Source organism: Gordionus sp. m RMFG-2023, chromosome 5, assembly GCF_954871325.1.
Source record: "Gordionus sp. m RMFG-2023 chromosome 5, tfGorSpeb1-WG-v2, whole genome shotgun sequence".
NCBI lineage: Eukaryota > Metazoa > Nematomorpha > Gordioida > Chordodea > Parachordodidae > Gordionus > Gordionus sp. m RMFG-2023.
The window spans coordinates 15,037,210-15,052,783 of NC_088779.1; the positions used below are offsets into that span (position 1 = coordinate 15,037,210).

The 15,574-nt window shown below is 24.5% G+C and overlaps 1 protein-coding gene across 4 annotated transcripts in view; it reads left to right on the top strand.

Moving 5' to 3' along the window:
- The window catches only part of LOC135930565 (uncharacterized), a 67,062-nt gene extending 51,945 nt beyond the window's left edge, over nucleotides 1-15,117 (top strand). Inside the window, exons 16-17 of one of the 4 annotated variants that reach the window (XM_065467387.1) lie at nucleotides 11,807-12,254; nucleotides 14,859-15,117. In XM_065467387.1, coding sequence (XP_065323459.1) covers nucleotides 11,807-12,254; nucleotides 14,859-14,925 — 515 coding nt within the window. In that variant the 3' untranslated portion in view covers nucleotides 14,926-15,117. Of the gene's footprint in view, nucleotides 1-5,952; nucleotides 6,030-11,806; nucleotides 12,255-14,858 lie in introns of those variants that run through there. The other 3 variants (XM_065467386.1, XM_065467388.1, XM_065467389.1) reach the window with 3 other exon arrangements.
- Nucleotides 15,118-15,574: the final 457 nt, after the last annotated feature.

Below are 15,574 nucleotides of genomic sequence, written 5' to 3' on the forward strand. Positions count from 1 at the left end.
CTGAAATTTTAATTTAACACGTTTACTAAACATATTTTTACCTATTTACTTTAAAAAAACTAAAAAATGTTCAAAAATAACGATTATGACAATTGTCACTTTTCCATAGTACATCTTCAGTGAAGTATTAATTTAACATTTTTACAAAACATATTTTTACCTATTTACTTTAAAAAAACTAAAAAATGTTCAAAAATAAGGATTATGACAATTGTCACTTTTCCATAGTACATCTTCACTGAAATATTAATTTAACATTTTTACAAAACATATTTTTACCTATTTACTTTAAAAAAACTAAAAAATGTTCAAAAATAACGATTATGACAATTGCCACTTTTCCATAGTACATCTTCACTGAAATATTAATTTAACATGTTTACAAAACATAATTTTACCTATTTACTTTAAAAAAACTAAAAAATGTTCAAAAATAACGATTATGACAATTGTCACTTTTCCATAGTACATCTTCACTGAAATATTAATTTAACATTTTTACAAAACATAATTTTAACTATTTACTTTAAAAAAAATCAAAAAAGTTCAAAAATAACGACTATGACAATTGTCACTTTTCCATAGTACATCTTCACTGAAATATTAATTTAACACGTTTACTAAACATATTTTTACCTATTTACTTTAAAAAAACTAAAAAATGTTCAAAAATAACGATTATGACAATTGTCACTTTTCCATAGTACATCTTCACTGAAATATTAATTTAACATTTTTACAAAACATATTTTTACCTGTTTACTTTAAAAATTCAAAAATAACGATTATGACAATTGTCACTTTTCCATAATACATCTTCACTGAAATATTAATTTAACATTTTTACAAAACATATTTTTACCTATTTACTTTAAAAATTCAAAAATAACGATTATGACAATTGTCACTTTTCCATAGTACATCTTCACTGAAATATTAATTTAACATTTTTACAAAACATAATTTTAACTATTTACTTTAAAAAAACTAAAAAATGTTCAAAAATAACGATTATGACAATTGTCACTTTTCCATAGTACATCTTCACTGAAATATTAATTTAACATTTTTACAAAACATATTTTTACCTATTTACTTTAAAAAAACTAAAAAATGTTCAAAAATAACGATTATGACAATTGTCACTTTTCCATAGTACATCTTCACTGAATTAATTTAACATTTTTACAAAACATATTTTTACCTATTTACTTTAAAAAAACTAAAAAATGTTCAAAAATAACGATTATGACAATTGTCACTTTTCCATAGTACATCTTCACTGAAATATTAATTTAACATGTTTACTAAACATATTCTTACCTATTTACTTTAAAAAAACTAAAAAATGTTCAAAAATAACGATTATGACAATTGTCACTTTTCCATAGTACATCTTCACTGAAATATTAATTTAACATTTTTACAAAACATATTTTTACCTATTTACTTTAAAAATTCAAAAATAACGATTATGTCAATTGTCACTTTTCCATAGTACATCTTCACTGAAATATTAATTTAACATTTTTACAAAACATAATTTTAACTATTTACTTTAAAAAAAATCAAAAAAGTTCAAAAATAACGATTATGACAATTGTCACTTTTCCATATAACATCTTCACTGAAATATTAATTTAACATTTTTACAAAACATAATTTTAACTATTTACTTTAAAAAAAATCAAAAAAGTTCAAAAATAACGATTATGACAATTGTCACTTTTCCATAGTACATCTTCACTGAAATATTAATTTAACATTTTTACAAAACATATTTTTACCTATTTACTTTAAAAAAACTAAAAAATGTTCAAAAATAACGATTATGACAATTGTCACTTTTCCATAGTACATCTTCACTGAAATATTAATTTAACATTTTTACAAAACATATTTTTACCTATTTACTTAAAAAAACTAAAAAATGTTCAAAAATAACAATTATGACAATTGTCACTTTTCTATAATACATCTTCACTGAAAATTGCTTTTAAAAACTTAAAAAAACGTTAAAAATAAATTATATAAAAATCATTTAAAGAAAATATCCATCAAAAAATATATTTTAAAAAAATTATGACAAATTAAAATATCTTATCTCTAAAAAAAAATATATTTAAATAAATAATAATAACACAAATAAAAAAAAATTTAGCTATCAAAAAATATATCAAAAAAAAATTTACGTGAAAAATAAATACATAAAAAAACCATTATATTAAAAAATTTCAATCAAAAAATATATAAAAAAATAATATAAAAAATTAAAATATATTATCTAAAAATTATTTAAAAAAAAATATCAATCAAAAAATATATTTAAAAAAATAATATAACACAAAAAATAAAAAAAAATTTAGATCAAAAAATATATCAAGAAAAAATTTACGTGAAAAATAAATACATTAAAAACCATTATATTAAAAAATATCAATCAAAAAATATATAAAAAATAATATAACAAATTAAAATATATTATCTAAAATTATTTTAAAAAAAATATCATACAAAATATATCAAGAAAAAATTTACGTGAAAAATAAATACATAAAAAACCATTATATTAAAAAATATCAATCAAAAAATATATAAAAAAATATACCAAATTAAAATATATTATCTAAAATTATTTTAAAAAAAATATCAATCAAAAAATATATTTAAAAAAATAATATAACACAAAAAATATTTAGCAAAAAATAAAAAAAATATTTAGTCAAAAAATATATCAAGAAAAAATTTACCTGAAAAATAAATACATAAAAAACCATTATGATAAAAAACATAAATTATGATAAAAAACATAAAAAACCATTATGATAAAAAACATAAAAAACCATTATAATAAAAAATATCAATCAAAAAATATATAAAAAATTAATACAACAAATTAAAATATATTATAATATATTTCAATATATTTAAAAAAAAATATCAATCAAATAATATATTTAAAAACATATTATTATATCTAAAAAAATAATATAAATTATCAAATAAAATTTTAATCTTAAAAAAATTATTAATAATAAAAACAAAATTATTAATAATATAATATTACAAAAATAACACATTGCCTAAAATAACCAGGCAATGTTCACATTGCCGGGGTATTTCGGCAATGTATTGCCTACCACTACCTCACATTGTCGAAAAAATTAACATTTAAAAATATTTAAAAGTTTATTAATTATTTTTATATAAAAAAATAATGTAATAAAAATAATTTTATTTTTTATTTATTGTATTATATTAATAATCATTTCAATATTATTATCCCCAAGTTTAGAACGGCGATCACTAAGTATAAGTTAAGCCTTACTAAATAATTGCTTAACACTAGTACTTGAGGGTAATGGGCAGTGACCCCTACAACGGGAGGGGGGTCCGAAGCAACTGCTTCTATAAATTTCTATGGGGGTACTTTTTTTTTTTTAAATTTTTTAAATTTTTTATTTTAAAATTTTTAAAAAAAAAATTTTTTATTTTATTTTTTTAAAAATTTTTATAGTCGATGTTTAGCAAATTAGTTTTTTATCCGATATTTCTTATCATAAAATTATTTTTCCACTTTCAAGATTTGACGCAAAATTAAAATTTTATCAAAGGGAATAGTAAAAATTTAAATATTAAATCTTATATATATTCATTTATAATTTTTAGATCATTGTCAAAATATGCCCAAAAATATTAACCAAAAAAAATATAAATGCTTATCTCGCAATCAAGCCTTCTGGGGGAACAGGCAACAAGATGGAAATATGATGAGCCTTATTAAACTTATTGCAGATTCTGAGCCTGTTCTTAAAATGTATATACAAGATAATGAAGAAAGAAGAAGTGAGAAAAAAATTAAGGGATTAAAATCTAAATTATATTCAAATCTGTTATAATATAATAACATAATTATTCTTATTGAAACCATGAAAAATATAGTTATAAAAAAAATTCAAAAGGAGATTGAATTCAACAGGTGCTATTCAATTATAGTTGATGGCACATATGATGTATCGAAATCAGAAGCAATAGCTTTGATAGTGAGATATGTTGAAAATAGCGAGACACCTAAGCCCGTTGAAAGGCTGATAGACATTTATTGTAGGGAAATACAACGGGCCTCGATATTAAAAAGAATATAATATCCAAGCTTGGCTCCATGAATCTACCCCTCGAATTCCTAGTGGGGCAAAGCTATGATGGCGCCTAAACATGAGTGGAAGAATTAATGGAGTGCAGGCTTTGATTAGAGCGGAGGCGCCAAAGGCAGCTTTTATTTGGTGCTATTGTCATCGATTAAATTTAATAGTTGTTCAATTATGCCAATCAGTAAAAGAGCTGCGAAATGTCTTGGGAATATTAAACGAAATTTACGTATATTTTAATGGTGTTAAAAGATATGAAGTACTCAAAACATGTCAGAGTGATTTACTGACAAAATCACATAGATTTTTACGCATCAAGAATACCACTCGGTAATATTATCTTAATTGTTTCGATATATAATGTTTATTTTATATTTATAGAAGCTGGCTAACATCATATAAGGCGATTGTAATTTTTTTCCTACTTTATGATGCTTTGAGGGCAGCTTTGGCAAATTTAAAGGATTCTGAAGATCCTGTCACTTCCACTATGGCTAGTGCTATAGTCTATAGAATAGAAAAATTTTATTTTATTTTATCACTATGTGTTTTGGATAAAATATTGTTGATAACAAGCTTGGCTTGTACAAAATTGCAAACCATTTCGAAGGATATAGGGTTTGCAATAAATCAAATTCAATTGGTAAAAGATTGCCTGATTAATATGAGAAGTATAATTTAAATTATTATCTTTTATTATTTTATAATCCTAAAATAAATAATAACACTGAATTTTTGGATGTCTTTTCAAAGGCCCAAGATTTTATGAAGAAGAGAAATTTACCTTTTGATTTTGAAAGTTCAAGACTTCAAACATTACAATCCAAAAAGGAGAGATATATATATACTTTCATCATTAAATATAATATTTTATTTTAGCTTTAAAATCAGTGTGTTTTATGCTGCACTTGATTTAATTATTATGCAGTTTAGTGAAAGATTTAACGATGAATCGATAAAATTTTTGAGTCAAACATCATTTTTTACCCCAAAGGGAATGGCGGAAAAGGCAATTGTTAAAGATGATATCAAGGATATCTGTGAATTTTATCAATTAAATACAAGTCAAGTTTTTGAGGAAATGTTGATGTTTAGAAATATTTATAAAATGGCTAAAACGGGGGACATAATTATTACTCGTGACCTAGAGGTTAAAGAAGATTTGTCAGATTCTGAGAATTGTAAATTTATTTAATTAAAATATTTTTACTAATACATTATTTAGCTTCTTCTGATGATGATAATAATTCTGAGATGAATGATTCAGACTGGAAAAACTATTCATTTATTTTACCTTATCATCTGCTTATAAATTTTTCTGCCTTCCCAAATTTAACAATTTTATATAAATATTTATTAACTATTCCTACTACATCATGTACTGCCGAAAGGGTCATGAGTAAAATTAAACTAATTAAAACAAGACTTCGTAGTGTCATGAAAGATCCATTTCTTAATAATTTAACCATTTTATCAATGGAAAATAATTTATTTAAACAATTAAATATTGATAAAATTATAAATTCTTTTGCTTTCTCTTCCCCTAATTTATCTAAATTATTAATTTAAAAATAATATTTTTAAAGCATATATTTTTTACATTATATTTATATTATACTAAATATTGATGCAATAAAAATTATTTTTGAAATTTATTGGTGTCAAAAAATAATTTACAATGGAGGGGGGGGGGTACTTTAGGGGGTATTCTGCTTCTATCCCTCAAAAAGTGTAGGGGTCACTGGTAATGGGGCATAATTTTATAAATAATTTTTTTAATATTAATATCAAAAATATTCTTTAGCGTATTTATGGGTTTCTGTCTCACACGGACTTATTACCTCAATATCCATTTGCTTTGACAATTTTAATATTTTATACTAGTTGATTTGGGTTTACAAATTTTGAAAATTTAAATTTCAAAATTAAATAATAAAATTTAAAATTATAAATTCGTAATAAAATTATATTTTAATTTTCGTATTTAAAGTTATATTTTAAAGTAGCGCGCTAACTCAATGCCTATTTTTTATAAAAAGCAGCGCGCTTTTGGATAGTTATGGCTATCCAAAAAGATAGTGCTAATTTAACAACTCTGTAACAATTTTCTTTTCACTAAAAAAATTCAAATATTTATCGCTCAATTTTTTTCCCTAAATTTGTGCATTTTTTTAACAATTTTTAAAAAATGCTTTTGAAATCTATCTAGATACAGGCACTTGGCCTAAAATAGTATATGAAACAAGTGCAGTTAAGATACATCTATATTTTATTAAAATTATGTAAGATGTGCATCATGTTAAAATGAAATCCTTAAAATTCAAATAGGAGGTGAACCAAACGTTTTTTATTCTGCTTAATATTTTAGTTATATATAAAATATATAATTAAATGATTATAAAATTATTTATATATTTTTTTTACATAAAATAGTTTAAAAAAATATAATTTCTAAATTTATAATTATATAATTAAAAATAAAATTCTATAATTGAGTCCCCAAAAAGGAACCATAATTGTGTCTAAAAATTTCTATTTGAATTTTTTGTCGAATAAAAAGAAATTCTCTGGGTTCATTTGTGAAAAGTCGTATTCTATTACCCAGATTTTTTAAAAACATAAATGTTGAAGGCGAAAAATGTCCGTTCGTAGAGGTCACTACTTGAGTGAATATAAAGTTTTTAAAATTTTTGTTTTTGTTTTTTTAATTTCTGCCTGTGTTATTAAATTGAAATTTATGTTTGAAGGGAATGATGAGACACATGTGTAATCCCATATAAGTGATTTACCGAAGGCCCAAGGTATGGTTGTCATACCATCAGGTCTTAAGCCATCCACTTGAGATAAGTTTGATGGTTCAAGATTGTTCGGAATGTGAGCAGCTGTTAGGCTTCTGTTTATTATATTGTTTACTGCTGTGTGGCGTTGGTGTCGCCCTTGACAAAATATACAATTAAAGCCATGCCTTCCCTTTGAATCAACGGGTGATTTGCATTTGATGCAAGCATGAGGCTGTACGATGTCACAACCTAGACGTAAACCAATGGTTACTCTCAATTGTTTACCTCATAAGAGATTACCAAGGCTACGACAAGGGAGTGATTCTAACCATTCATGACTACCAAGTCTGTCAGATAATTGAAGGAGTTGAATGCAATCTAAAGGTGGAATTGACTGATATATCTGTTTGGTATTTCTAGATTAAAGGTGTGAAATTTTTTTTGTGTGATGATTGATGGTAAGTCCGTGTTAATGGGTATATTTGCCTTCCATTTGTCAATAGCGTCATCTAATAAACGATCGGTAGGACATATGAAGCCAGAAATCATAGGATTGTTTGAAATCTGGATGATACGAATGATGAAGGATAAAAGATTGAGTGGCAAAAAATCTAAACCGCCAAGTTTAGAAGGTAGCTGAGCAAGTGACCAATTGAATGAGTTTAAATTTTTGTTTAAAATTTTTTCTAGAAATATTTTAAATTTATCCTGAATTATAGATATGAATTCGTTGTTTTTGAAAAAAGATGATGATCAGAAAATGTGCAAAATTTGGGTATATAAAGGTATCTGCCTATTAAAAATAAACTTTGGTGTGCCGGTAGGTGACATAGAATGTGCTCCATGCTGTAAAAGCTTTTAAGAATGTTCTGAAGGAAATCTTCAGACTTGGTAGCATTGGCTAATGGGTACCCAAGTAGGGTTAAACTATTGGGAGCAATGATTTTGTAGCCTTTCAACTTTTGTGGCTTAGTGTTTTAAAAACATAATTAATTGTTAACTTTTTTTAGTAAACACTCTTAAAATTTTTATCACCAAGGCATCTCCGTTTACCTATTAACACATTGGCTCAGTAATTATTTTCTCAACTGGTGCGCGCTAGACGGTGTTTAGTTTTATATTTTTTGATTAATAGATTTGAGACTCTTTCAGATACTCTACTAAAAATATCTTATAAACTCAACTCAGTGCAACTGGAATGGTTTCATTTTTAGTATGAAGGTTGCTCATTTTAATAAAATAGGATGAAACAGATAAGATTTTGAGTCTTTTTTCTAACTCGGATCATAAATATTAGAAATAAATTGTAAATTTTGCATTTTTAATTCAATTTTATTAATATAATTGAAAAAAAAACTAAAAATATTTGAAATCTTAATAAATGCAAAATGAAATAAAAATACTAATTCTCGAAATTATCCAAATAAATATAAAAAAGTATTTCTATTTAGGTTTTAATCCCAGTATTCGCGATATTGCTCTTCCAAAAACTCTCTGAAATATTTGTATCTTTTACTTAAAAAATCTTTGATTCAGTTCTATTTAAAATCTATGCAATTAAAACCAGGGTTGGCAAGTCGGTCAATTGACCAGTCAAATTCAGTCAATTGACCGGCCAATTGACCGGAGGAGTATTTTACCTGTCAAATACGGTCAAATACTCTAAAAAATTTAAAGGAAAAATAAATTAAAAATATGTTTAAAAAAGGGAAAAAAGATGTAAATACATGTGATCACAATGTTTGCTTATTTTTCGGGTCCACAATATCAAGAGGAAAACTCACTAGTAGTGAAATTAATGAAGTATGTGATATAATTCAAGAATTAGCTATTTTACAAGGTAGTGATGACCAAAATATTTTAAGTGATATAATTAATTTCAGAAGCAAAAACAGCATGTTTAATATAGCAAAATATGTGGAAAGTAGTAATTTCCAGAAACAATCAATTCCGACCTCAAGTTAATAGATTAAACTTTGTCTACCCTGCCCATTAAGAGACTAACAATTCCTAGTTCTACTTCTTCTTTATAAAGAAATAGGTCGATTTGGGTTAATATTCTTATGAAAATAGAAATCGATTTAAGATCTAAGATATCAGGAAAATTGTTTAAAAAATATTAAAGAAAATGATAATATTGAATATGAATCAGAACAAGACTCTGATACAGATAGCTACACGTTAGTTATTGAATGAATTTAAAAAATTAATATTATAGATTCATTTTACTATTATATTCAAAATAAAGTTAATATTAACTTAAAAAAAATATATTTGAATTTGACCACATTTGACCGTAATTGACCATATTTGGCCTGTCAAATATCGGTCAATTGACCGAAACGTATTTGACCGGTCAAATGCACAACCCTGATTAAAACACAGTCAAATCTATCTAATTTGGATAGGATGGGACCAAGATTTTTGCTCAATTTGCTAAACTTTTTACTTTAAAAAAACATTTTACCATCTGTTATATTCATATTTAGCAAAAAGTGAGATTGTATTCAATCATTTTTTTTAAATTTTTTAAAAGCATGAGTAAAATTATTGTATACATAAAATGGTTATATACAAAAAGAATAAAAATATAAAATTAATTTATGAAATATAATTTAATGTTATTTTTGTTTGTTTATTTGGTATATGTTTTATTTGCATAGCGTTTGATAATGTCTTCTTTTGAATTTATGAATATTGTGAACAGTTCCTTTTGGAAATAATAAATCTTCCAGCACATTCTGTTTGAGTATGATGATTTAGAAATTTAATATCCTCATTTTTTTAATTAACCATAACTCGTTATATTTGTTTTCTTTAATTTTGTATTTGACATGAATAAGTTTAAAAAAATGATAAAATTTTATAATATAAATAAATCTATGAAACAAAAAAAACAAATGCCCACTTTCTAAAGTTGACAATTGCCCAATTTATCAAATTTTCTAATGTTAGTTAATAGGAATTTGATTGGAATTTAGAATTTTGGTCATGTTAGGGAGTGGCTCATATTATTAAGAGCCCGGTTTTACTAAATAAATCCAAGAAATTTCCCCTTTTTTGCAATTTTTTTTTCCTATTTGGTGCCATTCCTATAAAAGATAAATAAATTTATAAATTAAACATTTTTTGTTTATCTTTACCTGCTTTTTTTTTATTTTCAAATTATATTCACTTTGATTTAAGGCGGATGTCAAAATATTTTATTATAACCCCCACCCCCTTCTTCTTAGTAAGATATGTTTGAGGGCTTATAATCATTTTTAACAATTGCCTTAATAAATATTTTGATTGATACCTTTTGAAGTTATGAAATCTTGAAACTGTGGAAGCTGATTCCAATAGTTATCATGTCCCAAATATACAATATTTAATTTTAAAAAATATAAGTGTATTACCGCTAATGGCACAACACCTAATTAATTAACAATTTTTATATCACCTTTTATTTCCTTTTTCACTATATAAAAAAATTGTTCACAAAAAAATGTGAATAAAAGTCTTCGTAAAAAATATACATTTTGGACCACTTCAAGCTCTCATCTCCAGAATTGTAATAAATACATGGAATTTCAAAAAATATATAATTAGCAGATAACCCGTCAAGAATGAAGGGTTATAATAACTTTCTCGTTTATTTGATATGGGTGAAGCAGAAATTTCCCTTTTATTTGACGATGAATGAATAAAAAATTTTTCCTTTATTTTAGGATGAAACTTGTTATAATTTGTTAAGGTGATTCAGAAATTTTCTGTTATTTTGATATAGTACTTGCAAAGTATTTTATACTTTTAACTATGCAGAAATTATTTGGAAAATATTGTACTTTATATTTTTAAGATATGAATTTCACAATATCTCAAAAATGTTTCTCTGCATATTCAATAAAATATTTTTACCTTTTAATCTTGCTAGATGGTGAAAGGTTTTTTTCTATAGCCAATCGCTTATTAGAGGAAAGGCGAACACAATTGAAATAAAAATGCATGGTCATTATTCTTTTTCTAAATATAAATTATGATTATAAATTGTATTTTGTGTATTATGAAATTAGAGAAATAAAAACTTTTGATAAAATAAGATCAAAAAAGCAAAAATATAGCAATAAAGTCTTTAAAATTTAAAACCATGAATTTTCGGGCACGATGGTCATAATAAAAATATTGTAGCCCTCAATTTTTTTTATTAGCTTCAATTCGATGCCATTGTTAATATTTTTAAAAAAGTTTTTGACCTTCCCCCTACCATCATGACTTAGGACCTAGAATAATGATTAAATGCTTTTTTATTAGCCTTAATTTGATACCCTTGATGAGATATTTTTAGAAAAATTCTTACCCCTTTTATTCCATGACCTAGCGTGACAATTAATTTTAATAGCCTTAAATTTTTTTATTAGCTTTCATTTAATACCTAGTGATATTATTGGGAAAAGTTTTTAACCCCCCCTCCCCACCTCTCCCATGACCTAGATCTGAGGACCTAGAATAATGATCAATTTTGATAGAAATATTTTAATTTACCCTCCCCACTCCTACTTACCATGATTTTGACTCGAGAACCTAGAGTGATAATTAATTAAATAAAAAATTAACAAATTAAATGCACAATATAAAAAAATATTTAAAATGGCGAAAATTTCGGAGAGTTTGTATATTTCTTTTGAGAGATACATTCAAAAATTTTTGAGAAAATTAAAATTTTCATATCAAAATCCTCTAATTTTTTTAAATAAAATATCTGGGAAAACCAGTAAAATTTTTTAGTTTTTATTATTATCAATTCTCAATGTATTAGTTTTTATTCTGAGGCAAGAAATAATGTAAGTCATTATATTTATATTGTTATATCTAATTAAAATTTTTATAAAAATCCAGCGAATGACGCCATGAGACAACTTATTTCTAAAATGGAAGGGAACCACAACCGCGATGGTAATTTGAGAGCAGCCGAGGAATTTATTTACAACCCAAGACCGAATTTAAACTCTTTTTCATCTAAGGATTATCCAGTCCCTGCACGTCATATAGACCATTCACTAGGCCTAGATAGAAATTACAGGCAACCACTCCCTCAACCTCTATTACAAATGATCCCTCCTAATCCCAATATTCCCAACCTTAATGCCAATAACAATAACCGTTTCATGAGGGATATGATGGACAACATCATGAATTCCATAAAGAAAAAGAAGCATTTTAACCCCCTATCAAACCAAGTCAGCAATATGTATAGCGCTAACGAGAATTTCGGGGGAAACAGAATCACACAATTAGCTCCCTTATTCCCTAATCACAACAACCCTGCTAACCGAAACAGGAACGAGTAATCTTTATTGCTTTATTTCGATTTTTTAAGTAGTGTCCATTTATTATGGTCCCGTTTTGGGAATCTCTCTTATAACTCCTAGAAATTTTTTACATAAAAGTTTATATTAATAAATGTTAGGGAAGTAAATACTTATATTTAATTGAGTTTTAATAAAAATCGTTAAAAATGGAAAATCCTATTGCCATTTATTAATAATATTAAATATATTAGAAGAAGAAAGAATATTTTTAATAAAAATTTATGATTAAAGGAGACTGGAGTAAAACGATTTATATTTTGTATTTTTACCATAAAAATTTTAAATAAAGGCAAAACAGAACAAATTATAAATTTTTATATGGATCAATCTTTCACCTAGAAAAATAAAATAAAGTGTAACTCTACCTATTTAGGAATTATGATTATGTGAAGTGAGCCATTTTATCCCGTACCTAGGGTGAAATGCTAAGTACCCGTGGTTAAAATAAATTTGAACTCAACTTTATAGTTTTAATTTTGACATCATCTATTAAACTTTTATGCATATAAACTACTCAATAAGGGAATATAAATAAATTTTTAAAAATATCATATTTTGAATGTGCTCATTTTAGGTCCATAATAAATTTCAATTATTCTTCACTTTTGCAACTAATTTTACTAATTTATTCCATATATAACACAAATTATTGATTTATTCATTTTTGCTCAAAAATATCTTTTTATATTTTTTAGCGTTAATATTTCAAAATTCTTTTTTGCAGATTTAATCAGAAGGATCATTTTAACTGTTTTACTTATAACAGCTTATACCAAGGTGATAAATATTATACAAATCGTTATTACTTGAGTTCTAGTTATGCTATAACCTTCAGATAAATTTTATTTCATAGCTACAACTTAAAGGCATCTAAATTTTTGAATAATTTGGATAAAATATATTTTGCTATAAAATTATACTAGAAGGTATTTGTATAATTTTTGGCTTAAACACGGTTTTTTGGCTAAATGTGACAAACCAAGAAGATTTTCCATAAGTATAAATATGTAAGATATTATATATAAAAATACATCTTCATACTAAATTTTCCAACCATCACTAAAACTAAAAGTAATAAATTTCCAACTACAAATTTTATTCGCCAACTAAATATATTTTTAAAAAAATAACAAAATTTAATTATAAATATAAAATTCGTCCCTTTTATACTTTACAGAAATCACGAGTTCTACACGTGATATATAAAATCAGGCGACTATTTATAAATATGATAAATATTAAACAAAATAATTTTAAATAATATGACACGCCCTCCATAAATACCCCCATATTCCTGGCCCAGTTGTGACTTTAGAATAGGCATACTTTTAGAATTCTAATTCATCATGGGTTCTCTCAATCGTGACAAATATTCAGTTTTATAAATTTTGAATTTCTATTAATAATTATCAATAATTCCAAATTATTTTATTATAAATTAACCATCAAATATGATTGAAAATTTTGAAGAATATATATTTTTTTTTCTTTAACTTACCCCATTTGATTTCTTATCTGAATAATATAGAATTCTATAATATTTCACAAGAACCGACATATTTTATCTTCCTTCCAATATCTTTTAGTGGTTTCATTTTCAAAATACCAATAGTCACGCTGAAGTAGGCATTGTTGCTTCGTTTATGATCGAATATTAGTTATCTTGAACCAACTTTAATGATTTGCTACCTAATCTTTATCGAGTTTGAAATATTGTTATCTGGACTCAAAGTTAATGTTGTCTCCGTAGTATCTAGTTTGAACGAATATTAATCTCTCTGATGGAATTTAATTTATTTTGAAATCACATACAAAATTTTATATTTTATTTACCCCCAACACGTCCAATTTTTTTAAAAAATAAATTATTCATTTTACTAATCCACTGTAAGATTAAAATCGAAAAAAAATTTGAGAATCAAGAGGCACAAAATTTTATATTATAAAGTAACGGTAATGATTACCCTAAAATACTTTATAAGATACTAATCATCGCTATTTATTTGAGAGAAATTAATGTATTCAGGCAAATTAATGATTTGAGTGAAGCCAATATATCTGGATAATTAATTGATTTGTGCGAAATCAGGGGCGTCACTAACCTTTACAATCTCATTTGGGGCTTAATTTTCAAAATTACCTTTTATTTTTTAATTAACATTATCAAAAATTACCTTTTTCTACATTTTCAAATTACCTTTTTTTAAATTTTTTTTAGCTATCAAAATTACACTTGGTATAAAGGAAAAATTCAAATTTTGAGGAGCTCTTCAAATTTTTCAGTAAGCCCCTGCCTCCTCCCCTAGTGACGCTACTGAGCGGAATCAACTTTAGACAAATATATTGGTATTGATCCCACCCTAGTTGGCTTACTTTATACAATCTAGAAGTTTGTAAAAAACCTGGCCCGAAAAATAAAAGTAATTTGTTCAAAGAAAAAACATAATTTTTGCCTGGCACAAATTATTTATCGTACTTGAATTGAGATGAATAATTAATTTTAAAATTTTAGCTATCAATCTTGATAAGGATTTTGAATAATTTGCCATAAAATATTATATTTTATAAAAATTATTTAGGATGAATCAAAAGATTGATAACTGTATCAGAACATTAATCAAAAAAGGAGGACCATCAAGGCGATAATACAAATTTGGAGCCCTTAAAATTAAAAAAATTATTTTATCACATCGATTTATAATATAACATAGATTAGTAAAATAGTATACTAAAACTTATCGGAAATTTTTCGAATAAAGATGAATTTAGTAGATATTTTGGATAAAAGATGAAAAAATTTCAATAATACAAACTGTAGATCTGATGGATTTTTTAATATTTATTTTCATATGTTTCGAATTAGTGATATAATTTTAATAAATTGCTGGACTTTGCATTTCATTTAATAATGTTTTTATTGAAAATTTTTCTTTTTTGTCCAAAATATTCAATTTTTTGCAACAATAATAATAAATTTGAAAAATTTCGATATTATACTTTATACTATTGCTAAGAAAATTTTTCAAGATTTATTTTATATGAAAAATTCAAATGATTAATAAATATATAAATTTATGTTAACATTATCAATTTCATAATTTGAAATTTTAGCATTTGCGAATTATAACTCATGTAAAATTATCATTATTTGTATAAGTTACATTGAAACAAAATAAAATTAAAGCCTCAAATACTATATTATTTAACAAGATTTTTTAATTTTCATAAAACCTAAGCATGTTTTAAACTATGAAATTTGATTCTTTATTTTTCTTTTAAATTTTCAAATAAACTA